Genomic DNA, 27,925 nt, shown 5'->3' with positions numbered 1-27,925 from the left:
ACTCTACACCTGTCTGACTTCCAAAACCACGTTCCTAACGTGCCACATGCCGCTCCCACAAGTGCCAGGCAAGAAGCTAAAAGAGGGAGGTGGGGGAGGGGCAATACAATAGGGAGTAGTGAGGTCTGTGGCAAACCGAAGGATGTAGTTCCATGTGTGCAGTTATTATGCAACTCCAGTGGGTTACTGTTGGTTGGGAATACAGAACTCACACTTAAAAGAAGCTGAAGATTTGGGTTTTTAGGTAAAAGCTCCCAATTTTAACAAGAGTTTAAATACTAGGCAAGTCAAACACAAAATGTTTCAAACACCCCTGAGCTTCTATAACACATTCATGTTGCAGGTGAGATCCAGAGGGAGGAGGCGACTTGCCCAAAAGCACAGGATCATACGGAAACAGGGGTGGTCCTTGGATCCTGTCTCCTGACCCCCAGCCAGTGCTCCTCTCAGCCCACTCTCCACAGTCTGCCCTGCTCTCCAGTCCTGGGGCAGGGGGTGGATCCCTTCCTGCCTGAGTGGAGGAGGCAGGAAACATCAGGTTCAGACTAGAGGCTGAGAGATCACCCACGTTTATTAGTTGAGCTTGGCTTCAAGTGTAGCAGGGCCACCCTTTGCCCCCTTGGAAGTAACAAGAACACTGTGCAACATATGCAACCCCTAGGGGCCTCCCGGATCCTGCTGAGGTAGTGGCTGGACCCAGTGGTCCTGCCTGATTGTCGTGGCAATGCCCATCCCCTGGACTCCTAGACCTGGGCTCATCCCTCACACAGGTCAGACCATGCCTGTCCATTCCCAAGGTCAGGCTAGCTCTACCTGGACCTGAGCCCAAAGTCCTGGGAAACCAGCATTTAAGGCGGATGTCCAGTTTATGGATGGGGAAGCTGAGGCTGGAGGCTGGGAGAGGATCGCCCAGAAGCCTCATGGCTGAGTCTTGGTTAGGCCTGGAGGGGGCTGCCGGGCTGGTCAGTGCTTGGACACCTCTCCCTCCCAGCCCTGGGAGGAAGACTTTCCATGGTTCAGCTGCTCTAGAAATGCTTGGTTTCTAAAAACAGTAACAAATTAGTAACAGTCTCTAAATACATACTTGGTTTCTTAAAAAAAAGCAATAAATTAGTAAACTGGACCAGCCTGAGGGCTTCTGGTCCTGACATGTGTCATATGACATGGACGTTTGACAGGTATCATGTTGTTGCATGCCACCGAGTCAATTTTGATTCATAGTGACCCTATAGGACAAAGTAGAACTGCCCCATAGGGTTTCCTAGGCTGTAATCAGTGTTTGTGGGAATCTTTATGAAAGCAGGCTGCCACATCTTTCTCCTGCAGAATAGCCTGTGGGCTCAAACCACCAACCTTTCAGTGAGCAGCCACGTGCTTAACCACTGAGCCATCAGGGCTCCTTAAATAGAATTGCTCCACAGGGTTTCCAAGGCTGTAATCTTTACAGAGGCAGACTGCCATATCTTTCTCCTGTGGAGTGGCTGATGGGTTTGAACTGGCAACCTTTCAGTTAACAGCCAAACATTTAACCACTGAGCCACCAGGGTTCCTTAAGTATACACCACCAATTGTGTGTCCTCCCATGTATGGTACTAGGACCTATGCCATTGGCCACACGTGTCATACATGTTCTGTGCTGTGTGCCACAAGTCCCATGTATTGCCACATATCAAGAGGTCATACTCTGCCACATGTGAGCCTCAGTGTCATGCATCACATTATGGCACCCCCATCATGCCACCTGTTCCCAGCTGGTAATACATGTCGACATGACATGGGACACTCCTTTGGCCATACAAGGCTCCTGGTCCCCAAAAAATGTCCCCTCTTGGGGCAGGTGGAGGGGCACCAAGCTGAGGGTCCTTCTGAGCCCTCTGCCCTGGTGCCTGGGAGTTGACATTACTTGGCTGTATCCCAAGGGTTTTGAGGGGGCCATCAAGTACTCTGAAGGGTCTGGGGCTTGTCTTCGAAGAAGGCGAAGTCCAGCCTGGGCTCCTGGCTCTGCAGACGCTGGGCCATGTCAGGAGGGATGGGGTTATTCCAGAGGCTGCAGGGCACAGAGACAGACACTCAGCACCAGGAGCCACTCACTCATCCTCTTGTCTCTGCCCTGTGTCCCATTTACAGATGAGTAGACTGAGGCCCAGGGGGGAGAAGCCGTGCCCGAGTTACTGGCAGAGGCAAGTATTAGGCCAGCATGGCTGCCTTAGGAAGATGGTGTCCCCCACGCCCACCTCGAGGCCTCTCCTACTCAGTCGTCTCCTCCTGGAGCTAATAATTTCAGCCAGGTTCATGTTAATATAACACACTTGTGCAAATAAGGAAAAAGCTCCCTTTCTTCAAGACACTTTATGTGCATCTGTTCAAAGTTGTCATAACAAAATGGTTTTGATAGAATAAGTCACTTTATTACCATTTGTTAGAAATCTATCATGTCAACTATGTGAATGGTACCCCCTTAGATACAATGCCTTTGTGCACTGCACAACCTATTCAACTGTACTTGGTGGTCCCAATTATAGCTACCATTTTAAGTGCTTACTATGTGCCAGGCATTGGGCTCCGTGCTTGTTATGGATTGAACTGTGTCCCCCTCAGATACGTGACGTAAATCCTAACCTCTATGCCTGTGTTATAATCCCATTTGGGAATGGGTTGTCTTTGTTATGTTAATGAAACAGGATTAGTGCAGGGTGTATCTTCAGTGGATCTCTTTTAAGATACAAAATAGACTAAACACAAACTAGCAAGTAGAGTTGCAGGAAGAGAGATGCCAAGCCACAGGAAGATTCCCCAGGAACAAAAACTCAGAAGACACAAGGGCTTACTCCAGAACCAACAGAAAGAAAGCCTTCCCCTAGAGCTGGCACCCTGAATTTGGACTTCTAGCCTCCTAAATTGTGAGAAAATAAATTTCTGTTTGTTAAAGCCACCCATTTCTGGTATTTCTGTTATAGCAGCACTAGATAACTAAGACAGAATTTGGTACCAGAAGAGTGAGGTGTTGCCCTAACAGATACCTAAAGTGTGGAAGTGGTTCTGGAATTGGGTAATGGGTAGAGGCTGGAAGAATTTTAAGTTGCCTAATAATTTTTTTTTTAATAGTAAAAGGTGCCTTGAAGAGACTGTTGGTACAATTATGGATGTCAAAGGCAATTCTGATGAAGAGCCCAGAGGGAAATGAGGAGAGCCATAGAGAAAGTCTCTATTGTTTAAGAGAATATGTATGGCACCAGCAACAGAGTGTTGCTAGAAAAGTGGACATTAAATGTATCTCTGGTGAGGCTTTAAAAGACAATGATGAACATGCAATTGGGCAATGGAGGAAGGGTGATGCTTTTTTTGCAGTGGCAAAGAACTTGTCTGAATTATGTCAAAATGTTTGGTAGAAGGTAGAACTTGTAAAAGATGAACTTGGATATCTGGCTGATGATATTTCTAGATCTTAAAGGGGCTGCATAGTTTCTCCTTGCCACTTATAGTAAAATGTGAGAGGAAAGAGATGGACTTAAAAACGAACTGTGCAAAATGAAAACAGGACATGTGTCCTAGAAATTTCACCAAGGACATGGTTACACAATCTTCTGTTAAAGAGATTAAGCCTGTGACTGATGGATCCAACCAACTACTGTAACAGAAAATACATCAGCTTAGATTTAGGGGGTCAGAGACAGGACAAAAGGAAAGAAAACTATTTGCCTCTTGGAATTCTACAGGCAGGAAATAGGCCAAAGAAGCTACATCTGTTGTCCTCTAAGACAAGAAAAAGACCATTCCTGAAGCAGCTCAGAGATCAGCAAACCATTGGAAGGAGCAAAGGAAGCAAGGCCTTTTCAGTTTCAAAGGGTGGGGCCACAATTTTCTGGATCTCAAAGAGTGGGGCCACAGCCTCTTAGGTTTCAAAGGGTGGGGCCACAATTTTCTGGATCTCAAAGAGTGGGGCCACAGCCTCTTAGGTTTCAAAGAGTTGAATCTTTACCAACTCTATTCTGGAGTGTGGGGCTGTTGCCCAAAGCTGAGGGAGCAGGGCTGCCATGCCTGAGGGGCATAAGAACGGGGTCAAAGGGGTAGGGTTGCCACTTATATGGACTGGAGAATGGGGCCACCTAAAGCCAAGGGGGCCGAGTTGCCATCCCATGGGCCTGGAAGACTGAAGCCCAGGGCCAAGGGGCCTCTACTTAGAATCCAGGGGGTGTGGCCAGCACCCAGAGTCTGCAGGGTAGGGCCATTGCCCAGATGGTCTCAGGGAACAGAGGATTATTTTCAAGCCACGAGAGCTAATGTAAACTGTTCTGCTGGGTTTTAGACTTGCTTGGTGCCTGTTAATCCCTTCTTTCCCTCCAATTCCTCCCATTTGTAGTGGAAATGTCTACCTCTGTACCTGTTCCACCACTGTATTTTGGAAGAGATAACCTGTAGTCTAGATTTCACAGGTTCACAGATGAAGAGGAGTTTCACCCCAGGATGGAATATGCCTAATGTCTCACCCATATTTGGTTTAGATGATTCAGAAGATGAGATTTGGGACTTGGAGTTTATTTAAGACTTTTGGGATGATGTGATGGGGTGAATGTGTTTTGCATGTGGCAAGGACATGAATTTTTGGGGGCCAAAGGGTGAAATGTTATGGGTTGAACTGTGCCCCCCCCAAATATGTGTTGTAAATTCTAATGTCTATGCCTGTGTTATAATTCCATTTGGGAATGAGTGGTCTTTGTTGTGTTAATGAGATGGGATTAGTGTAGGGTGTATCTTGAGTCAATCTCTTTTGAGATACAAAAGTGATTAAACACAAGCTAGCAAGTAAAGCTGGGGGAAGAGAGATGCCAAGCCACACAAAGATCGCCCAGGAGCAGAGGCTCAGAAGAGACAAGGGCCTTCCCCTAGAGCCAACAGAGAGAAAAAGCCTTCCCCTAGAGCTGGCACCCTGAATTTGGACTTCTAGCCTCCTAAACTGTGAGGAAATAAATTCCTGTTTGTTAAAGCCACCCATTTATGGCATTTCTGTTATAGCAGCATTAGATAACTAAGACAGCACTTTATATGCTCTATACCCTCTGAGATAGGTACTATCATCATCCTCGTTTTACAGATGATGAAATTGAAGGTCAGAGAGGTTGAGCTACTGTTGCAAAGTTACACAATTGGTAAATGGTAGAGTTGGGATTTGATCCAGGTCTGCTTGCTGCCAAATTCTTGTTGGAGTGGGCCAAGTCTCCTTTGCAAATCCTCATCTTAGGTCTTCCCTCCTCCTATGGGGAGTCCCTTTAGATTGTGGAGGTTGACATGGCAACCTGCCCACCATCCCTGCCCCCGCAAGCCCCTGTTACCGGATGACTTGGATGCCAGGCCCCTTGGCCAGCCCGTCAGCCAGGAGGCAGGCTCCATAGGCTGTGATCCAATTCTTCTCCAGGCTTCCCGGTGGATAATGGAGGCAGGAAAAGAAAAAGACTGGTATGAGGCTGGGGGAGAGGATTCTCTGTGTCCCTTCCCCAGGTCAAGATGGGGTGACACAGGCTCCCCCACTTCTCAGAGGACCCACTAGACAACAGTGGACTCGTGGTAGGTGCAGCAGGAGGGCTGAAGGCTAGACCACAAGGAGAACTAAGCTTAGCAGGGGCTTGGAGATGGCCAGAGTGCACAACTCAAGGAATTCTTCCTGGGGGGCCTTCCCCAAGATGCGGGCCCGCATCAGCCCTCCCACCCCACTGGCTTCCCAGGATGCGCCCAGCATACTCCACTCTCTTCAGCCGACCCATTTTTGGCAGGACCTGGGCCAGCTCAGCAGCCGCCTCATCTTCAAGGAGATTCCAAGACAGCCTACAGAGCAGGGGTTCCCAAGGTCAGTGGCAGGACAGTAGTGAGGGGTGGAGACAAGGCAATGGGGTGGGGGTGGGGAGGCCTGGGGGCCAACGGAGGGATGCTGTGCAGGTGCGAGAGGGGCTTCCTGATGGGGTGCTCGTGAGTCGTCTCCTGAAGACTTTCCAGGGAACAGATGGCTCCTTCCCTTCTCTCCCCCTTTCCCCAGCCAATCCTCCTTCAAGAACCCAGACATCTTAGCAGCTGGCTGTGTCGCTAGAGTCCCAAGCTTGGTCTGGAGTTCAGGACATGTGGTCCGCAGAAACAACACCATCAGCAAACTTTCACCAAGCACATGCCATCATCCCAATTTTTGCCACATTTGTACATCTCCTGTACTACTATTTTAATTTTATTTTTCTTTAAGTTGACTCCCTTTGCCCCACTTTTTTTTAAGATATTAATCTTAGAAGGAAACATTTATCACTACTGTCAATGGAAACAGTGTGCTAACAACCCTAAATAGAAGAATACTCACAAGGATAAATACAATGTAAACAACAGTATGAACTTCTACCTGGAATCTAAGGAACTTCCTAAGGTACTTAGCCTGTGACCTGCTCCTGGTTTGTTAAAAAGGAAGAATCACCAGTATTAGGTGTTAAAGGGGAGTTAGCACCAATCTGAGACTTTCTCCCTGGTGTAGTGAGAAGGATGAAAACCTAACATCCCTGTGTAAACAAGGTGTCCTGTACTTTAGGAAATAGTATTTTCTTCCAGCCCTGGTTAGGGTCGCAGGCTAGTTCATGGCAGTCTAGTTAACCTCCGAGGCAGCACTGAGCAGTCCCAAGTTCTGAGCACCTTTGATTGCCAAGAGGGAGCCAGGCACAGCCAGAGGGAAGGTTTGCGGCCTGCTGGATTCAGCCTCTCTTTACTACAAAGAGGTGGTTCATGAACCAGGCAAGGTGGTCTACCCAGTCACTTCCCAAAGGGAAGGTCAGGGACACAGAGACCCTAGGGGCTGTCTGGCTCACCTCCCCTCCCACCCACCCCACAGATGGGGGAACAGGTCAGGAGGGGCTAAATGGCTTTGTCCAACATGGTCCACAGCTCAGGTGTTCCAACTTCCTTAGAGGAGGCTTGGGCAAGAAAGATCTTCCCCATTTAGAGGTGGGGAAACTGGCCCAAGAGGAAGGGACCAGCCCCAGGCCACACCGTGAGCTGGGGCCAACATCCCAGATACCCCTCTTCCAGCTCAGGGCTTTTCTAATAACTCACAGGATTTCTTCCAGGGCTGGGCAGAGCACGAAGCTGGCAGCGAGGTGCTTGGCAGTCTGGTTGTCAATCTCACACGAAATCAGGCTGGGGACAGAGAAGGGGACTGAATGGAGAGCCTCTGAGTCGGGGGCAGTACCCTGTTTCCTGCCCTGCAGTAAGGGCAGGAGGGACCCAAGCAGCAGGTCTAGGCAGGAATCTTAGGAAAGCGCCCCCTTTGTGCCGCTGTCTCCAGCCGCCTGAGACCCCTGTCACTTCAAAGCCTCTCCAAGTGTCAGGCTTAGTCAGACCAAGGTTGCCCACGCCCATCCCAAGATGAGGAGGTGCTGGGTCCCCAGGCTGTTAGAGAAGCTACTTACTCAATCTGCCTGAGCAGTGGGAGCCCCTTAGAGAACTGCGGGAGCCCTCCGGTCAGGCTGTTCTCTGCCAAGCTGCAGGGTGGGGGAGACACCAGTGAGGGGAAACCTGGGATGCTTGCTGGCCTGTCCCTCTGCCCAGTTTCTGTGCCCCCACTCACCTGATCTCTTCTATCTGTGGATGTCCATTCAGGGCCCAGCCAAGGCTCAGTGCCCCCTCTGGGCCCAGGCGGCTGGAGGGCAGGCTGGGGTAAGAGCAGCGGGTGAGAAGAGTGTGGGGAACCACGTAAGTGGGGGCATCCCTGATCCCCCACCCTCAGCCTTGTCTCAGACTTTACCATCCAGCTTTAGGCGGTCTCTGGGCAAAGCTAGCACAGGTGAGGGTAACTGACACCCAAGACCCCTCCCTGTCCACATAGGACCTGGGTGGGTGCCAAGGTCCCTGGCTTTGGGGCCTAAGGTCTCAAGTTCAAGGCTTGGTTCTTTCATGTTAACACATGAAGGGAAGCTCTCAACACCTCTCCTAGCCTTAGTGTCCTTGCCTGGAAAATGGAACAAATAGAAATTCTGGCCCCAAGGGCTGCTGTGAAGCTCAAATGAGACCATGGATATAAACTGTAAACTACTGGGCCATGCTGCTTGATGCTTTTCTCTGGCACAGCCCTTTGCTGACATTCCTCATTCACCCTCCAAGACTGGCTCACAGACAGGCTGAGAGGAGACTGCTACATTTTACAAATGGAAAAACTGAGGCTCAGAAGGGGCAGGGGCTTGGCCAAGGACACGCAGGGAGTTGGTGGCAGTGCCAGGACAAGGCCAGGTCTCCTGACTTCCAGGCCAGTGCTCTTGTCTCTGGGAAAGGGGCAGCCATGCCCAGGACAGGCCACAGTTTGACCCAAGGCAGGGCCAGCTCAGTTGATGGGGGTTTTGACTTGGTGGGGTGCAGCTCTGTGTGCACTGTAATCAGGGGGACACTCACCGCAGGACCCTCAGCTGTAGGGGCAGACTGTGAGCCAGCACCTTGGCTGTGAGATCCCCTAGGGCATTGCACCCAAGCCTGGAAGAAGAGGGGGTGAGTAATGAGCCCTGGGCTAGCCGCTCAGGGCCCATGCCCTGTACCCACAGGGGAGAGGAGGGACATAGGGCCCGCAGGACACAGAGGCAGAGGGCAGCCCAACCAGGCAGACACTCACCTCAGCTCCTCAAGGTGCCTGCAGAGGCTGAGAGACTCAGCCAACTGCACTCCCCCCGCCGGGCTGATGCCATTAGCTGAGAGGCTGAAGGAAGCATGGACATTAGATCCTTTGCCCCCCCACCCCTGCCACATCTGCTGGGATTGCCACCCCAGCTGCAGGGACCCTAAAAGACAAACCCCACTGCACCTTCACAGCCTGATGAGCCACCAAGGCCTGAGAGGAACAGGGTCTGGGCTGTTTAAGGTTCCACAGTCAGGATAGGGGCTGGGCCAGCAGGTTACCCAGCCCTACTGCCTGAACACTGGAGGCTGGGGGAGAGAGGAACTTCCCTGGCAGCCTAAGCCAGGGGGCAGGTGGGTCCAAGGACCCTGTGTGGCCAGTGTGGGCCCCCATTGATAAGGATGAGACTCACTCTAGCTTCCTGAGCTCAGGCAGCCTGGGCAGGACAGCAGCTAAGAGCTGGGCACCAGTGTCTCCAATCTGGTTGTGGCTCAAGCTTGGGGAGAGAACAGCAGGAGAATGAGGACCATCAGCCTGCCTTCCACTCCATCTTGCCCACACTCACAGGCCAAATGGAAAGTGTGTGGGTACGTTGTGACACCACCCCGCCACCACCCCCCAGCAAATACATGTTGAAATCCTGGCCTCTGCGCCTGTGATCCTGCTTGGAAACAAGGTTTTCTTTTTGTTATGTTAATGAGGTAATTCCAGTGGAGGGTGGGTTCTGAATCTAATCACTTCTGAGTTGGTAAAAGAGCCAGTTAGACACAGACACACGCATACGGGAGAAGACAGGCCCCACATGAGGATTATTTACCAGCCAAGGAACTGAGGAATGCCCGGGGTTACCGACATGCAAGGAATTGATCAGGTCGAGACCCTGATTTAGGCTTTTACCCCCAGAACTGTGAGAAAATCAATTCCTGTTCTTTTAGAGCCACCTATTTCCAGGGTTTGTGTTACAGCAGCAAGAGGTAACTAAGACAGCAGGGGAGGCTGAGGGCTAGAGAAAGGCCTCAGTTCTCACTGAGAGAGTCCCACCACTCTGTTTTAGTGGAAGACTCCCAGTTCTCGTCCTCTGTGTGTGATGCTCTCCCTGAGGTTTGATCTAAATCCATCTTGCTACAACAGATACCTGCACATCCTACCTTGGGTCTCCCAAGGTTCCAGACCTGGGCTTTTGCACAGTCTGCAAGTGGGTGTGGAAGGGAAATGAGACCGAGAACAGTGCACTCAAGTTGGCCTTGCTTTTATCACCTTTCCCTCCCTCCACCCTGCCAAGGTTGTTTTGGGTTTGCAGGAGGGGCAGACAACTCACTCCAGTTCCTTCAAGCTGGTGACATCTCTGAGAGCTTCAGAAAGGTGGCAGCAGCCGACATCATCAATGCCATTCCTGCTCAGGCTGGAGAAGTGGGGAACAGGCCAAGGGGCTTGAGTCAGCAGCTTAGAGGTCTTTGCAGGGGCTGTACTAAGAACTCTACAGTTTGCAAAGCCTTTTCCCATTCAGGAACTCAGGTGCCAGTCACAAAAATTTGGAGGGGGTAGAAGGGAGGGGAAAAAAAAAAAATTATTTATTTATTTTTTTTTCGAAAGGGGGAATGATGAGCAGGGAGAGAATGACTGTCCTCAGTGTCCAGGTGAGAAAACCGAGGCCTGCAGAGGAGCTGTGACTGGCCAGGTAGAGACGAAAGCCCAGAGTCCCTGGCCTGCGAGCAGACCAATTCACTGAATGCCAAGGGCTGTCTCCATACTGTTCGGTTTGGCCAGGCTTGTACTGCAGCTTCCGTGCTGGGGATCTGTCAGGCCAGCCCAAAGGAATACCAACTTCATATGAATGCCACAATTCCGGAAAATCATTTCTCCAGGGCTCACAGTGTTCTCATCTGTGCACATGGTAGGCTTTTCCTTAAACCCAGTTTATTGTCTTCTCTGTGCCCTGACCTTGCCCTGCCTCTGTGTGTGCGGAAAAACACAAAACAAAGCAAAAAAGTGGAGGCAAGCTGTCTTAGCCCCATGTTAAAGTATTTGTCTGAGGGTTCTTTTGTTTTTGCAAATCAAATTTTGAACTGCCTTTTAGTAAACTGATTTTAAGAGAAATGACCAAATGACCTGATCCTCTGGGATCTGCCCTCCCTCCAAGGCCCCCAGTCTCTGACCTCATTTCCTATCCACTCTGCTCGGCCAGAATAGGGGTAGAGGCTTGGATAAAAACAAAGCAATGCTTTGTGTCATTGCTTGACTTTGCTTTTAGCCATAATGTTTCATATTTTTTAAAATCATGTTAAAAAGAGAGCATAATATTCGTTTGTCAAAGTGGGCAGGGAGAAAATGCAAGGTCACCAGATCTGAGTCCAGACCTTCAGAGACCTTCAAAATGTGGCCTGTGGCCCCCAGAATCAGAACCATCTGGGAGCTGCATAGCAGTGCAGAATCGAGGCAACCCAGACCTGCAGAACCAGAATTAGCGCTTGATTCCTGTGCGTATAAAGGCTTGGACGAGAGTTATTCCAGGGCTTAGGACCAACCCCGTCAGGCCACTTTTGTAGCCAGGAGGAAGCTGGTGGCATTGAAAGGCAAGAACAGTGGACACCAACCTGGGAGGGCCCAGAGATGTCCCAGGGAGAGGAGGGCCCTCAGGGAGGTGCCCTGATGCTTCCCTGGGTGATAGTCCCAGAAGAGCCAAGACAACCACCCAGAAAAATGTGTCCTCCACTCATTCCCCTGAGGCCCCTTCGTTACTCACGTGAGGCTCTGCAGGAGGGCCATGTGGCTTAGTCCTCGAGTGAGCATATCCAGCGACCAGCTACCCTGCGGCAGGTGGCTGAGGCTAGAGGAAAGAAGGCCAGGTGAAGACCTAGGAATCCTGGAGTCGGGTCCCAGGTACATACTGAGGCCCGGTCCTATTTGGGGCCTCACAGTCTCTGTGGTTAACAATGCCTAAGTCCTCTAAGACAGTCACTTACATCCACACAGTATAAAAATTGTACAAAACAAAACTGCACTGGGAAATCCAAATGGCATCTCCCTGCATGAATTAGCAGTTCTATGTTCTGAATCAGAAACCCTGGTGGTTTAGAGCTATGTCTGGATCCAGACTAACAACCGTATACTGAGCATGTACTGTGGGCCAGGCACTGGGCTCAGGGCCATTTTCAAAGGTGGATCTATTATCATCGCCATTTTACAGATGAGGAATACTGAGACTCAGAGAGTTAGGAAACTTGCTCAAGGTCACACACAGAAAGTGGCAGCCTCAGGAACAGAACCCAAGGCTGGATACTCCCATTCCTGGGCCTTGGTCACGTGCTACTCATGAAATCACCCTCCTTAAGGTCCCCAGCCTAGGAGGAAGAGGGTGAGAATAACAATAATAGCTCTGTTCTGAGCACTTACCAGGTATTATCTCATTTAATCCTCACAACAACACCAGGAAGTGAGTTAAGATGGGACTAAAGTGCAGAGAAGTTTAGGAACTTGCCCAAGCTCACACATTAATAAGTAGAACCTAGAGGTGACCAGCTACCCTGGGCTTCCTAGAGCTGAGGGGCTTTTGAGGACACGGAACTTTCTAGCATTAAAACTGGGACAGTTGGCCACCATACCAACCCCAGTAGTGTGGCCTGTGACCAAGGTCCACACCCTAGCCATCTTCCTGCAGTGGACAGGTGGAAGAAGGTGGACAGTACGTGGAGCTCCTGGCCTTGGCCCAGGCACACAGCTCGATATGTATTTGTCAAATGCATGGATGAGCCAATGAATGAATCACTGGGCTTCCAAATCCCCAAATACGAGCTTTCAGAAGGAAGGGAGGTTGAGCCAAGATACAGGCAGATAGGAGGAGACCAAAGAAACGGGCAGCTCAAAGAATAGGAGGGCCCTCTAGTCGAAGGTCTCCCTCTCTCCCCTCTCCTCCCCCACCAGAACTTCCCACCCAGGACAGGCAAATAGAGACAAAGTGGGGGGATTTCAGTGTTAAGGGGCAAAACCCCAAAAGATCGATATTTCGAACTGTATTAAAAACATATGTAGAAAAAAAATCTGGAGAGAAATTCACCCTACTGTTCCTGGAAGTTTTCTCGGGGCTGGGTGGGTCTCATCACCCAGGGATTTCACGTCCCTTGTTAAATATTTCTGTAATGATGGAACTTTGTATAACCAATGTGTATCCCTGGTCATCAGAAACACTTAAAGATTAAAAGCAGAAAATGCCCGGTCAATGTGTTTGCCCAGATACTTGTTTCAACAGGGGTCTGTGCAGGATGGAGGCCTGGGCTATTTCTGGTGGGCTGGGCTATTTCTGGTATTTCTAAGATTTTGGTGACTCTAAATTACGGGTGAGGATAAAAGTTGCTGGTTACTAAGGAAACAATTGTAGGCAAAAGGCACAAGCAGGGGACATCTGTGAGTTTTTTTTCTGCCAGCGTTTGTGTCCCCTTTTTCTGTTAATAAAAACAAACCAGTTGCCATCGAGCCAATTCTGACTCCTGGTGACCCCAGGTGTGTCAGAGTAAAACCGTGCTCCCTGGGGCTTCCAACGGCTGATATTTTGGAAGTAGATCACCAGGCCTTTTTTACCAAGGTGCCTCTGGGTGGGCTTCAACCTCTAACCTTTCAGTTAGCAGCTGAGTGCATTAATTCCTCGTACCACCCTGGCACTCCTCTTCTGTTAATGGCACCCTGAAAAATTGCCTCAGTAAATCCAGACAATTAAGTGAGCACAAGACTCAGGTCTGGCCGATTGGAAGATGCTGTCCTCAGAGCCACAATGATTGGTTTCAGGATTAACACATGACCCCAGCTACTCCAGTGAGATTCAGTCTAGGGTCTTTTGTTATAAGTGCCAGAGAAAGGCGCTCCCTTTCCACCGAGATGGTAGAAAGTAAGCCTGCTGCTACAGGGAGTGCCTGCCTGAGAGTGAAGACTAGATTACTTAGATAGACAGTAAAAATAAAAAAAACAAAACAAAAACCTCATTGCCATTGAGTCAATTCCAACTCACAGCGACCCTGTAGGGCAGAGGAGAACCGCCTCACTGGGTTTTCCAAGGAGCAGCTGGTAGATTTGAACTACCGACCTTTTGGTTAGCAGCCGAGCTCTTAACCACTGTGCCACAATGGCTCAGTCTAGAGTATAGAGTAGGGCCTGACAAATGTTGAGCCCCTTGATCCAACTAAGCCTGAAGTCAGTTCCTTTGTAATTTTCCATGACACAAGACAATAAATTCCTGACGTGGGCCAGTTTGAGTGGAGTATTCTCTTTCCTGAGACCAAGCATCTTGCTGGCCATCAGAGCCAGGTAAGGAAGTAACAGTCCTTGAGAGGGCATTCAGCTCACCTGGGTCCATCCAGGGACTGGACAACCTGTGTTCACAAAAGGTGAAAGTTCCTAGGCTCCCTCCACACTGTCCTGCCTCCACCATCACCACCATCACCACCACTTACTCAAGCTTCTTCAGCCTGCACTTCTCCTCAAGGGTCCCCATCAGCTCCTCGTCGAACTGATTGTTAGACAAGCTGGAGGGGACCAAGTACAAGAAGAGGGTTAGATGAGCTTGCTCAGCCCCTGGAGCTGAGCTGTCTCATCAGGCCCCACTCAGCTCCCCAGGAGGCCGCCTCTGGGTCTACAAATCCTGGACCACCCTTTCTGTCCAGGCTCCATGGGAACATTCCTGGCCCCAAGGGTCAGGCTTGGGGTTCTTGCAGGAGGAGGGGCAGGGCAGTCACAGGCAAGCCAGCCCCTGGGTCCTGGAATGAGGGCTGTAAAAGCAGAAGCTGGGACGAGGATAACACGCATGCAGGCACACAACTATTCCTTCCACCCCTTAGCCCTCTCTGTGCCTCAGCACACATAGGTGCCCTAGGCAGAGCAAGGGTTATGAGTGCCATGTTGCAGATGAGGGGATCAAAGCCCAAAGATTTGTTCCTTGCCCAGGGTCACTCTATGAGTCAGTGGCAAAGCTGGGACCAAGAATACAGGGCTCAGCCCTCCCCAGACCACACCCAGATTTGTTGGACTTGAGCAGGAAGAAAACAGGCTGAAGTCCCACTGTCCACCTTACCCAAAGGCCAACTGCCCTCTCCACCCCTTGCCCAGAGGCTGGACCACCCCACCCCTGACCTCTTAACCCTGTGACTCACTCCAGCTCTTCTAGGTTGTGACAGTGGCTCAGGCCAGACGCCAGGTGGGCAAGGCCCTCGATGCTCATACAGCTGGAGGTAAGCCTGGTGGAGTCAAAGGACAGCAGGTCAGGAAAGAGCTCTGAATGCTGGCAGCAGAGGGCAAGGACACAGGGCAGGGGTGTGGCTCCTGAGGGGTACTGGGCAGGGGACCTCCTTCCTTCCATAAATCTCTCCCAACATGAAATCTTTAGGTCAAGATATAGGTTGGAGGCAGGAGCAAGGACAAGTTGAACATTTCCCTAAAACCACAATCATTCAGGTTGAAGCTTCACAGTTTATGCCATGATTGAGGATTACGATACTGTCATTTAACTTATCACAAACAGAGGATAAATAAAAAGAATTACAATGAAAACAAACTGTTTTTAAAGGCTAGCTAGTTACTGTTGTTTGCCACAAGTTCCGCATCTTTATTTTTTAAAAAATAGCAAAATAGCAAGTATTGGAGAGGCGTTAAAGATATATTGGCACCAAAAGTCTTTCTTCTTTTTTTCTTTTTTTTTGCAGAAGACACTCTTCTTGATGTAATCAGTTGGATTGAAGGAGAATTCAAAGTTAGAAAAGCTTCATTTTGCAACCATTATACTGAAAATGGATTCAGGCAAGAATCATTACTGGTTGCTAAAATTCCTTGGTGAAAGTTTCAGAGGATCAGAATATTTACATAGTCTCAAACTATTGCCCCACAAGATACTTTTTAAATATAAAGGGGAAAACAGTAATTTTTTTGCAAGGGAAGAAACCTGGCAGGCAGTCCATTAACCAGGTGATCACAGGTAACATCCCCAGCAGTGGGACAAACAGATACCATGTGCCTCAAGTGAGAAGGACACAACATCGCTTCTGTGATAGTCTTGCTCCAAATGCAGATCCTAAGTCTAAGCATGAGGAGACATCAGACAAACCCAAGTTGAAGGACATTCTACAGAATAACTGACTTGTACACATCAGTACCAAGGTCATCAGAGACAAAGAAAGGCTGAGGAATGGTTCCACATTGGAGGGGACTAAAGAGATGCGTTATGAGGAGGGACCAGTCCCTGGAGAAGGACATCATGCTTGGCAAAGCAGAGGGTAAGCAAAAAAAAGAGGAAGACCCTCAATGAGATGGATTGACACAGTGGCTGCAATAATGGGTTCAAACATAGCAATGATTGGGAGGATGGTGCAGGGCCAGGCAGTGTTTCGTATAGGGTCACTACGAGTTGAAGCCGACTTGACAGCATCTAACAACAACAAAAACAAAGGGACTTGGCATCTGAATGCAGTGTGGGATCTGGGACTAATCCAGATGGGAAAACATAATGCAATAAATAACATCACCTGGGATCGACTCAACGGTAGTGGGTTTGGGTTTTTTTTTTGGGGGGACAATTGGTGAAAGTGGAATATGATCTGATCTGTAGTTTAGATAACAGTAGTGTATCGGTGTTAAATTTCCTGAATTTGACAATTTTACTAGATTAAGGAAGAGAATGTCCTCATTCTTAGGAAATATACTGAACTATCGAGGAATAAGGGGCAGGATGTACACAATTTACTTTCAAATGGTTCAGAAAAAAATGAAGGGAAATGAGAGAGTGAGGAGCAAGGGGAGGAGGGAGGAAGGGAAGAAAGAGAGAATGGTAAAGCCATTGTGCAAACATATTGACAAAGGGTGAATCTGGGTGAATGGTATATGGACATTCTTTGCATTCTTCTTCCACTTTTTCTATTAGTTTGCAATTATTCCAAAATAAAAAGTAAAAATAATAAACAAAGGGGGAGAGAACAAAGAAGAAAGGAATAGCATTGAAAAAGGAGTAATCTTCTTGCCACGTGACTCAGTGTTACTAAGGCCTAATAACATCTCTAGAAGCACTGTGGCCAGCCCACAGGGCGGAGACCCAGAATGCCTCTGAGGCCAGGGCTCGGGGATAATGGCTGAGCAGCAAGGGGGCATGAGTCTTGTCTGCTTACCGGAATTTCTTCAGCTCAGAGAGGGACAGCAGGAGGCTCTGCAGCAGCAGAGAACTGGCATCACAGAGGTTAACCTGGGACAAGCTGGAAAGGGCCAAACATATTCCAGAGGATTGTAGGTCTGGACGCCTTTCAGGGTCATAACATACAGACTGGGAGGCCCAGAGAGAGGGAAGGACTATCCAGGAGCTCCCAGTGTTGCAGGGCTCCCTGCGCTCCCCTGGGTCCCTTCCCCTACTGCTCAAGTGTGATTTTCTCCTGCACAGGGAAGCCAGAGTGCCAGAGTCTAGTATGCTCCCCCACCCCCTCCACCAGCCTCACCTAGCAGGCTCTCCATCCCCATCCTGACCAATCAGGGAGCTCAAGGCGCCAGACCTGGGGCAGAGGGCCAGGCACAGAGACAGTGGCTCAGGGTGCTCACCTGAGCTGCCGCAGCCTGGTGCATGTCTCCATCAACTGCCTGATGAGAAGGCTGTGGTGGGTCTCAAGGTCACAGTGAGCCAGCCTGGGGCAGACAGGAGGTGACAGTTCTGAACACCAGTGACTCAGTCCCTGACCACAAGGAGCTCATGGTGTTAAAAAAAAAAAAAAAAAAAACCCGTTGCCATCGAATTGATTTCCACTCATAGGGACCCTATAGGACAGAGTAGAACTGCTCCATCGAGTTTCCAAGGAGTGCCTGGTGGATTTGAACTGCCGACCTTTTGGTTAGCAGCTGTAGCACTTAACCACTACCCCACCAGAATTTCTGCTGATGATGTGGGGGTAAACAAATATTAATGAAATAAAGCCCCATAATTTGCTCTTCAATTGTGAGAAGTGCTTAGAGGAGGGGTCCAGGTGGGGCAGCTGGTATGGCTGTGAAGGTTGTTCACTGCATAAGGGCACCCATCTGAGGAGATGAGTTGGGACTGAGATCTAGCAACACTGTTTCCCAAAACATATACCTACAGGGCTTCATCCGTCCACTTATTCTAATTCCCAAAAATGTGCTATTGGACTAGAGATGCTATGAATTCAAGCATCTGTAAGAGTGATAACAGGAGGGCTTGACTCCACCCTGGAGCTCTGGGGCTCAGGAGGGGCCATCCTGAGGTGGTGGCATTTAAGCTGAGACCTGAAGGATGAGTGGGAATTAGCCAGATGAAGAAGGAGGAAGGGGTGCGGGAAGAGAGAACATTCTGGTCAGAGGGAACAGCCTGTGCAAAGGCCCTGAGTTCAAAGGGAACAAAGTGATGTTTGAAGAGCTACAATCCAGGGGGTGGGGGAATGGCCGGAGGAGAGACTGGGGTTTGGGGTAGGATGGAGAGCATGGAGAGACAGGTTGGGTGAGACCTCATAGGCCGTGCAGAAACTTGGGACATCAAAGGACTCTGAGCAGGGGTGTGAGAAATGTTGGTCAGAAGTGGCTGTGTCCCTACCCGAGCCACTCCCTTGGGCTCCCAGGAGCTGAGTCCCACCTGAGGGCCACGGCCTCTGGGTTCTCCTCCTGACGGGGAAATTCCAGCTGGACACAGAGCTGCTTCTGGGTCTCAGAAATGCTGGGGAGGAAAGGGGTACCAGGGTGAGGCCTGTAGAAGCTTTTCCTCACAGGCTGAGCTAGTGTGGGGCTGCCCAGCCTCCTGACTCTGAGCTTCCAGAACTAGACCTGGGTCCCCCCTCCCCTGCTAGTGTCCAGCTTGGGGGAGAGAAAGCAGATGCTCCCCTGGGTCGCATACACCAAAAGTGGTGCCTTTTCGACCATTTTAAGTTAATAAATGAATGAGGCTTTTTGGACCACAATGGGGAGTTACTAAATGGATCCAAAGGAAGTTCCAGAATTTACTGAGGGAGGGGCTCAGGGGCCCAAATGTGGTTGGAAGCCTGGCAAGCCTGCATTTGCATTTTGAGCTCATGGCCTTTATTTGAATATTATGTTTATGGGGTGAGGGTGGTGGTCTTTGGGGAAGGGGCTGAGGGTCATGCTGGAGTGGTGGCTAAAGTACTCTCAAGCCATTCCTTGGTCACTTGTGAAAGAGAGAGGGTAGAAGCAAGAGGCAGGCTGTTCTGCTAACGACAGCACATCTGAGGTCTTCCCAAGCTTTAGTGATTACGATCCTCACTCAGCCCCACTATGTGGGGGTGACCATGCGCTGTTTATAGACCAGGAGGCTAAGACCAGAGCAGCTCAGTAATGGGCTCAGGCCACCAAGTGGCTCAGTTGGGATCTGAAAATAGGTTGGTGACATGCCAAAGCCTTTGCTCTTAGCCACTCCATGTCATTCTCTCACCCTGGTCACAAAGCCACAGACAGCCTGGACCCCCCGTGGTATCCTCCTGGGATAGGACAACCTTTTGTCTGGAATCTCAGGCTGTGATCCTTACTCTGGCGCTGTAGCCTGACCGCTGCACAAGTCCCAACAAGCATTCTTTGCCCTCTCACGTGTACCCAGGAGCTATCTTGGGGACACAGCTGCTACCCCACAGAACAAGGGACCAACATCTAGACGAGGGAAGGTCCCCAGGGTCATGAAAAGATGAAGAATTCCGAGAACAACTCCTTCCTGGACTTACCTTATTTCGGTGACGTTGCCTGAGGCCTGGGCGCTGGCTCTTAGCAGTTCAAGCACCCCGACTCTGCCCACCCACAGCTCCTCCACCCTGTCATGGAAGCAGACAGAGACAGAGTCTCCAAGGGTGGGCAGTGCCTAACCAGCAGGGGTGAGGGCAGGGCAGGGGTAGGGGAGCAAGGAGGAGGGTCAAAGGGGGCCTAGAGGCTTTTAATTTTTTGCTGATTTTAAAACTATAAAATTACACAACCAGGCATAAGCATAAAAAAGAAAATTAACACCATCCTTATTCTAACAATTATTATTTTAAGAATCCAAAGAGAAAATATTAATTTTTAAAACAATATTTTTAGACTTCAGAAAAGGTCCATGTAGTATTACATTACAAAGATAAGTAAACAGAACTTATATTAAGCATAGCCCAATTTCATTAAAAGAAAAGAAAAAAATATATATGCCAAGAAGGAGAGAGGGAGAAAGATGAGGAAACTATGTTAAAGGTTAACTGAGGTTGTTTTCGTAGTAGAATGCTCACGGGTGATTTTTATTTTATTTCTTTACTTTTCTATATTTTCTAAGCTTTCTACAATGTGTGCATACACTTTTATAAGCAGGGAAAAACAGAGTCATTGAAAATACTCCTGCTTTTTAAGTTACGTGGACTTTTTTTAAAGCACTATTTTCTTTTTTATGTTCTTCTGAGTTTTCCACAAATTTCTATAAGTACATATATATATATACACTCACATACATATACATATGCATGTGTGTGTACATATATATATACACACATATTTTTTTTTTGAGAGTAAGAGAAGTTTTATTTTAAAATGTTCTCCTGGGGAACAACCAGATCACATGTGCCTCTTCACGGGTTGTGGCAAGAAGTAAATTTTCTTGCCACAAATATGTAAATGAAAGCACATGGAGCCTTCCGATCTAACTTCTGATATAACTTTCAGTTTACAGGAAAGTGGAGGGTTAGAGGAACAAGCTCTGTGACAACAGGGGGCAAGCAGACCTGGCCAAAGGAAGGGACAGTCCACAGAACACTGCTGCTGTTGTCAGCAGGACACTGACATGAATTGGGAAAGCGGTGACACGGATCCAAAGAGTCACTGTCCCCTGCAAATGTGGCTCTTTGCCTGGCTCCTGGACCTAAAAACCAGCTGTCCCGACTGAGGGACATTTCAGTAGAAATCGCTACCGATTCTCTTAGACATCCTAACTGAGGTTATATGTAGAAAATGACTTTTTTTTTTTAGCAATTTATGTTGAAATATTTAGGAGTCAAACAGCATGATGTCTGTAACTTATTTCAGAACACATCTGCAAAAATATGAAGTAAATATGGAAAAGTATTAATAATTGTTAGATCTAGGTGATGGGAATCTGAGTTTTAAAAATTATTTTCTTTATTTTGGGGTAGCTTCTCTGAATGTGATATTTATCTGAATGTTTGAAAATCTTCATAAAGAACAAACAGGATCATGTTACTTTTGTCCTCAGTTGAGCAGTCTTGAAAGTTCGTTTTCTTCTTCAGTCTCAAAGCACAGGCCCTACCCCAGGGAGGAATGACTTCTCCGTATGTCTTGGGGAGGTTCTGTGGCAGGAAATGGCCAGGGCCATGACCCTGGCTGGACCCTTACTCCAGTGCCCGCTCCTGCCCCCTATTCACACCACACCCCACTTTCTGGGGTAGGGAAGGGGAGGAGGAAGAAGATACCTGATGCCCAGCAGCCCTGTTGGCCGCTTCACTAGGCTCAGGAGGATGGTCAGCTGCTCCAAGCCCAGGCCACACCGGGTCAGTCTGAGGACAGAGATCAGTAACTGAGGTGGTTCTAGCAGGGTGTCCCCACCCCTCGGCTGTCCCCACAGGCTGGGCCTGGTCACTCACGTGAGCTCCGTCAGCTGGAGGGCCTGGCTCAGGCCAGTGGCCAGTCTGGGCACATGTTCTGACAGGAAGCTGCATTCACTCAGCCTGAGGGCAGAGAGCAAGGGCAAGCCCTGTGAGGCCTGTGGGGGCAGCAGCTCTGGCTTCCTCCAAGTCCTCCAAGGCCTACAGGGGGAGCCCTCACTAAGTGCAAAGGCCTGGACTGGTATCTAAGAAGAGGCCTAAGATGTGCCTTCCTGTCTAGGAGCTTTCTGTCTCTCTGAGGAGACCATATCCCCCTAAGGCAGCATGAGGAGTAAGATACTCACTGAGCCTGGTTATGTGCCAGGCTTGTGCCAGTCTCTCGGTGCACAGAAGTGAACAAGACTGGGTGCCTGCCTTACATGCAGTATCTCACTTAATTCTCACAGTGTCACTTACAGATGGGGACACTGACTAACCCCAGGTCACACAGCTGGTAAGAAGGGTGGAATCTGGTTTCAATCCAGGTCACCTGGACTCCAGACACCAAACCCTTAACCACTACCCCACTGTGCCCAGTATTGCTTTATTAGAGGCTACCTCAAGAAGGACAGAGAGCCTGCGGATCTCAGCTATAGCCCTGCCCTCCAGGCACCCCCAGACTGCTGTCTCACCCCCAGCTGAAGAGAGGACCCAGCAGAACACCACAGGGAGGCTCACTGGAGGCTTTCAGCAGGGCCTGATATTGGAGCTGGGTCTTAAAGAATTGGTAGAATTTTATCCCAGAAAAGGAAGAAATGCCAGGCTAAGTGCCTGGCATGAACACAGGCAGGGAAGCTTGGCTAGGCAAGGCATGTTCAATGAATATATAGAAAAAATCCCTTATAGTTGGAGTGTGTGTGTGTATATATGTGTGTATGTGTGTGTCTGTGTGTCTGTGGTGGGGGTGCTGGAAGAACATGCTGGGAGGTGACAACCAGATCAGACTGTGAAGGGCCCAGAAGATCAGGTTAAGGAGTTTGAACTTCATCCTGGAGGTAAGAGGGAGCCACTGAGGGGCTTAGAGCAATGGAGTGACATAATCAGATGTGTGTGTTGTGAAGATCTCTCTGACTGCTGTGGGCAGAATGGACTGGAGGATGCCTGGCCAGAGGCAGGAGACCAATTAGGAGGCCATGACAACAGCTGAAGTAAGACATGTAGAGGAACTGACTCAAGGAAGTGGCAGTGAGGCTGAGAGACAGGGACAGAGCTCGGGGCCACCAGGGAATGGTGGTGATGGTACTAGTAGTAATAACTGATACAACACTCAAGGAGCCAGGCCTGTTCCAAGCACTTATTTAATCCCCAAGAGGTAGGTCCTACTATTACCCATTTAAAAAATAGGAACTATCTGGGGTCTTAAAAGCCTGTGAGAGGCCATCTAGGATAGTCCACTGGTCTCACCCCTTCGGAAGCAAGGAATAATGAAGAAAACTAAAGATACAGGGGAAAGATTAGCCCAAAGGACTAATGGACCATATCTGCCATGGCCTCTACCAGACTGAGTCAAGTACAACTAGATGGTGCCCCGCTACCACCACCGACTACTCTGACAGGGATCACAATAGAGGGTCCCAGACAGAGCTGGAGAAAAATGTAGGACAAAATTCTAACTAAAAAAGAAAGACCAGACTTGCTGGCCTGATAGAGACTAGAGAAACCCTGAGAGTACAACCCCTAGACACCCTTTCAGCTCAGTAATGAAGTCACTCCTGGAGTTCACCCTTCAGCCAAAGACTGAACAGGCCCATGGAACAAAACAAGTCTAAAGGGGCACACCAGCCCTGGGACAAAGACTAGATGGCAGGCGGGAACAGGAAAGTTGGTGCTAGGGAACCCAAGGTTGAAAAGGCACAGTGCTGGCATGTCATGAGGTTGTTAACCAATGTCATAAAACAATATGTATAATAACTGTTTAATGAGAAACTAGTTTGTTCTGTAAACCTTCATCTCAAATAAAAAAAAAAAAAGATAATTTAAAAATAAATAAATAAATAGGAACTGAGACACAGAGATGTTAAGCAACTTGTCCAAAGTCACACAGCTGGTAAGTGGTAGAGCTGGGATGTATCCCTAGCTGGCTCCAGAGTCTGCGCTCTTAACCCCAACACTCAGAACCTCAAGATTTATAGTTGGGACATGGCTATGATGTACAAGAACAACGTGAAAGCCCCACCAGAGGGCTGGGGTGTGGGGGCTTAGGATTCAGATCTGGGAGAGTCTAGCCCAGGTAGTGAGCTCGAAGTGTCTAAAGGACGACAGGGCTCAACAAAGAAGCAGGCATGGAGGCTGCCGCAGTGACCACCTCCTCTCCCCACCCTCCCCTCTTCCCATCACCCCAGACCAGGAGTTACCTCAGTGTCTTCCCAGCCTCCTCCTGCCTGGAGAATTGAATCCGGAAGCTCTGCTCAGGGCCCAGGCTGCAGAGAGAGGGGTGTGGGGAGGCTCGAGGCTCAGACCCACCAGCATCCTAGGACCCAGGGGCCCGTGGGGTGCAGAGAGAGAACGGGGCAGGGCCCACAGGAACCCAAGCAAGCAGGAAGCCAGGGAAGGAAGGGAAGGCTCTTGCCAACCAGGGGAGACCCCCAAACTCATTCCATGAGGATGCTTAAACCTAGCCTGCCCCGTCCCGTGACCTCCTTGTTCTCCATGGCCCCCGGGCATCAGGGAATCACGGAAATTATGATCCCATGTTCAGTGAAACTGAGGCTGGGAGAGAGGCAGGGATTCCCCCAAGCCCCACAGATAGGGCCTTCCAGTGTGTGAGTTTTGCTTCCCCCACCATCCACAAGGGGCGCTAACATCTCCTTACTTCACCAAGGCCTCCCCCACGCCTGGGCAGGAGGGGAGGGTCTCCACCAGGTACAGGGCACTTTCCAGAGACATACTGTTGTGGCTCAGACTAGAAGAGAAATGAGGCTCAGGACTGGGGGTGAGGGCAGGACCTGTTAGAGCCCTGGCCAGCTCCCCTTGCCCCCAGCTGTCAGATCTGAGAAGAGAGGCCTCAATGTCCAAGGGTCCATCCTGCAGATGGAGACACTGAAGGCCAGAGAGAGATCCTGAGGGGCCCCTACCCCACACGGGCAGCACTGGCACCACACTCTGATCTGGGGTGAGGCACACAACGTGGTTAGGGACAGGGTATTGAGGGGCCAGGCTGGTGGCTCCATTCCCACATGGATGAGAGACTCCCAGAGTACAAAGCTCAGTTGCCTAGCAACTTAGGTTGTACCCTCATTCTGGTGAGAGTGTGGATGACTTCCTAGGGACTCTGTCTGCTAGGGGGACACACTCTAAAACTGTGTCCTGTAGATTGGGTCAGAGGAGTTTCAGGGGCGGGATGGACCAGGAGCTGGGGTGGCTGAAATCCCAGACCAGCTGGTTAGGAATGGTGAACTGTCCATTCCCTGCCCCACCGATGACCTTCTCTGGAAGGGGTTACATGCAGGAGTGGGTCCACTTTCTTGTGAGACATAGCTTCTCCTGGGTATCTGGCCGGGGTGAGGTGGGGGGGTACTTTTCCCATGGTGGGCTTGAAGGAAGGAGGAAGGACCCAGGACTAGCAGAGTCAAGGTCAGAAACACTCTTTCCCCTTACAAGTCCTTGTCTTCTGGAGTTCTCCAGGGACGCTCTCAAAAGAACCCTGTTAATGCTCTTGGCCCAGGGAAGTCTCCCTCCTAGCTGTCTCCAAGGTCATTCCTCACTTACTCAAGTGAACCAGAGATGGACACCTGAGGCAGACATTCCAGGAGGCTCCTGAGGCCATCATCACCCAACAGGTTTCCTGAGAGGCTGCAAGAGGTAAGAAGAGGATGGTTGGTGGTCAGACACGCCTCCTCACTCTCTGCCTCCACTGATACCATCACCACTGGGTCTACCATGACTGGCACTCTACTCACACAGCACTATCATTATCACCGCCATCACAGGCACTACCATCTCAACATCACCATCATCATCATCACCACCACCACCATGATCACAACTCCATCACTGCTACCAGCACCCTCACTACTATGTACTTCACATCACCATGCCTGATACCGCCTCCATGAACATCACCACCACCATGAACATCACCAACACCACCACCACCACCATCACGATCACCACCAACTTGACTCACCACACCCATTACCACCATCACCATTATCTCCATCACCACTAGAATTATCACCACCTTCGAAACAACAGCTCCTGTATTTACCATTACTGTCCCTCTCTCCAGCACCACAGTCAACCAGCCCTCATCGTCCCTTTCAATATCTGGTGACCACTCCCAGGGCTCACGTGCCTCCAGTAGGCTTTCGGGAGTTAGGGGAAAACCAATGAGCTTCTACTCTGCCCTTAGCCTGCACCAGCTGGGAGCCACACTTTTTGAACACATGTAAATTCCGGAAAAAGAAAAACGTGTGGAGGATTCATTTAACAAAGAGATTTCTTCTTTGAATTTGGGACTGCAACATTGAAAACTGAACTTGGACACTTTCTTACTTCCTTTCCTTGTAGGGTTCTGTGGTTTTGACTACAGTCTGAGAAATACAATAATCTGGAATATCTGATTTTCATCCTACTGTTTCGAACCCATTTTGCCCTGATTATGACAATCTGAAACTTGTTTCACTTCACTTATTTTACGGTGTCGCTGGGTGGATTCAAACTGCCAACCTTTCAATAAATAGCTGACCGCAAACCGTTTTTGTCACCCAGTGAAGTGTGTATATCTATATCTATACCCAAACCCATGGCTGACTCATGGCGACCTCAAGTGTGTCAGAGTAGAATTGTACTCCACAGGCTTTTCAATGGCTGTAATCTTACGGAAGTAGATCACCAGGATATTCTTTCGTGGTGCCACCGGGTGGATTCAAACTGCCAACTTTTTGGTCAGCAACTGAGCGTAAGCTGTTTGTGCCACCCAGGGAAATACACATATTCTTTTTTTAAACAGCTGCCTTTATTTCCCACTGGCCGTATACTAGATTTTTGATAGTTATTAGCAAAGATTCTGCATCATACTAGCTGTGTTACCTTGGGCAAGTTCTTAATCTCTCTGTGCCTCAGTGCCCTCATCTGTAAAATGGGGACAATAATAGTACCTAGGGTTGTTGGAAGCCCTGATGGCACAATGGTTAAGTACTCGGCTGTTAGCCGAAAAGTTGGCAATTCGAACCTGTCCAGCGGCTCTGTGGGGAGAAAGACCTGGCGATCTGGTTCTGTAAAGATTACAGTCAAGAAAACCCATTGGGGGCAGTTCTACTGCATCTCATGGGGTCCCTATGAGTTGGAATCAACCCAATGGCACCTAACAACAACAACAGTAACAGGGTTGTTAATACAACAAATAAAGAGTTAATACATGGAAAGCACAGGGCTTGGCAGGGAGAAAGTACTCAATAAATGCTAGTTATTATTATTACTATTATTTTTTCACCCATGAAAGGGCTGCCTTTATTTATTTATTTATTATTATTACTATTATTTTTTCACCCATGAAGGGGCTGCCCTATTTGGGTACCTAAGACAGGCTACACAAACCATCCCCTTCTCAACAATACCAGAGCCCAGAAGTCCCTACCCTGGCTGACTCCCGGCCCCTCCTCACGCTGAGCTCTTGGTACTTTCAACCACCTGCCAAGCAAACCAACGGGCCCTGCATTTCAGAACCCACCAGCCAGCAGAGCTTGAGGCTAGGGGCCTTTTGTGAAGGGTTCCCCAAGTTAGATCAAGGACCACACTATGAACCTAGGTCCACCAGGCAGGGACGAGGGACTGGGGAAGATACAATGGGTCTGGAGTTCCAGGAGTCCTTTGGCAGCTGGTCCTGAAAGGTTAGGCATGCACACCTGCATGAACGCACACGCATATGCACAGACACACACCTCCAGTGCCACCTAGGCACACGCTCCTGTGCCCTGCTCCCAACTTACTCCAGCTGGCTGAAGTCCTCACACTTGCTCAGCAACCAGCACAGTGGCTCCACATGCTCCTGGAGGAGGCCACAGCCCATGAACCTGTTGGTGGGGAGGAATGAGCAGGGGATAGGTGGCTTAGTCACTCAGACCTCCTCTGCCCAGCTAGGCCCCAGGGCAGCCTCTGAGCTCCAAGCACAGATACTCTGGAAATATCCGGCACCCATCACTCCCACCCCCAGAAGATCCCACCTGGTGCCCCACTCTCTCTGGACCAGTGGCTCTCAAAGTGTGGTCCTAGGATCCGCATTGGCATCATTTGGGAACTTGTTAAAAGACAATTTCTGGGACTGCAGCCCCGACCCACTGAGTGAGAAACTCTGGGGCAGGACTCAGCAATCCATGCTTTAATGTACCCTCCAGAAGATTCTGATTCAAGCTCAAGTTTGAAGAACTGCAGCTCTGGGGTCATTTTAATGACTCGGGAATCTCCCCGCCTCTCTACCCTCGGGGTAAGGAACAGAATGGAGATGGGGAAGGGGATATGCGTGATGCCTGCTGCTGCAGAGGGCTACTGATGCTGGGGTAAAGTCGCAGTAAGTCTACCTTTGAAAAGTCTAGAATGAGACCACACAATGTAGGCAAATTAAGGGGCTACGACAGCCAGCAATTAAAAAATAAAAATCTTAAAATCAGGAAGTCTCTAAAATCAAATTTTTTGATCACTGTTTATCTTCATGATTTTTCCATATTCCTAAATTCCATATTATACTATCATTTACTTAATATTTTCTTGGAATCAG

At 49.4% G+C, this 27,925-nt stretch overlaps 1 protein-coding gene across 6 annotated transcripts in view; it reads right to left on the bottom strand.

Moving 5' to 3' along the window:
• Nucleotides 1-553: 553 nt before the first annotated feature.
• The window catches only part of NLRC5 (NLR family CARD domain containing 5), a 92,177-nt gene continuing 64,805 nt past the window's right edge, over nt 554-27,925 (bottom strand). For 4 of the 6 annotated variants that reach the window (XM_049864611.1, XM_049864610.1, XM_049864609.1 and 1 more), the window contains 23 exons: nt 27,141-27,224; nt 24,919-25,002; nt 24,023-24,112; nt 23,565-23,630; nt 21,211-21,294; nt 21,040-21,123; nt 19,318-19,404; nt 18,225-18,305; nt 17,186-17,269; nt 16,765-16,848; nt 14,764-14,847; nt 14,068-14,139; nt 11,370-11,453; nt 9,945-10,028; nt 9,039-9,122; nt 8,624-8,707; nt 8,410-8,487; nt 7,592-7,675; nt 7,434-7,505; nt 7,078-7,161; nt 5,737-5,820; nt 5,331-5,414; nt 554-2,047 (listed from right to left, as the gene is read on the bottom strand). In XM_049864611.1, coding sequence (XP_049720568.1) covers nt 1,936-2,047; nt 5,331-5,414; nt 5,737-5,820; nt 7,078-7,161; nt 7,434-7,505; nt 7,592-7,675; nt 8,410-8,487; nt 8,624-8,707; nt 9,039-9,122; nt 9,945-10,028; nt 11,370-11,453; nt 14,068-14,139; nt 14,764-14,847; nt 16,765-16,848; nt 17,186-17,269; nt 18,225-18,305; nt 19,318-19,404; nt 21,040-21,123; nt 21,211-21,294; nt 23,565-23,630; nt 24,023-24,112; nt 24,919-25,002; nt 27,141-27,224 — 1,918 coding nt within the window. In that variant the 3' untranslated portion in view covers nt 554-1,935. The remainder of the gene's footprint in view (nt 2,048-5,330; nt 5,415-5,736; nt 5,821-7,077; nt 7,162-7,433; nt 7,506-7,591; nt 7,676-8,409; nt 8,488-8,623; nt 8,708-9,038; nt 9,123-9,944; nt 10,029-11,369; nt 11,454-14,067; nt 14,140-14,763; nt 14,848-16,764; nt 16,849-17,185; nt 17,270-18,224; nt 18,306-19,317; nt 19,405-21,039; nt 21,124-21,210; nt 21,295-23,564; nt 23,631-24,022; nt 24,113-24,918; nt 25,003-27,140; nt 27,225-27,925) is intronic. The other 2 variants (XM_049864612.1, XM_049864614.1) reach the window with 2 other exon arrangements.

Source organism: Elephas maximus, chromosome 21 (assembly GCF_024166365.1).
Source record: "Elephas maximus indicus isolate mEleMax1 chromosome 21, mEleMax1 primary haplotype, whole genome shotgun sequence".
Classification (NCBI taxonomy): Eukaryota; Metazoa; Chordata; class Mammalia; order Proboscidea; family Elephantidae; genus Elephas; species Elephas maximus.
This window is presented reverse-complemented; position numbering and strand designations above follow the sequence as displayed.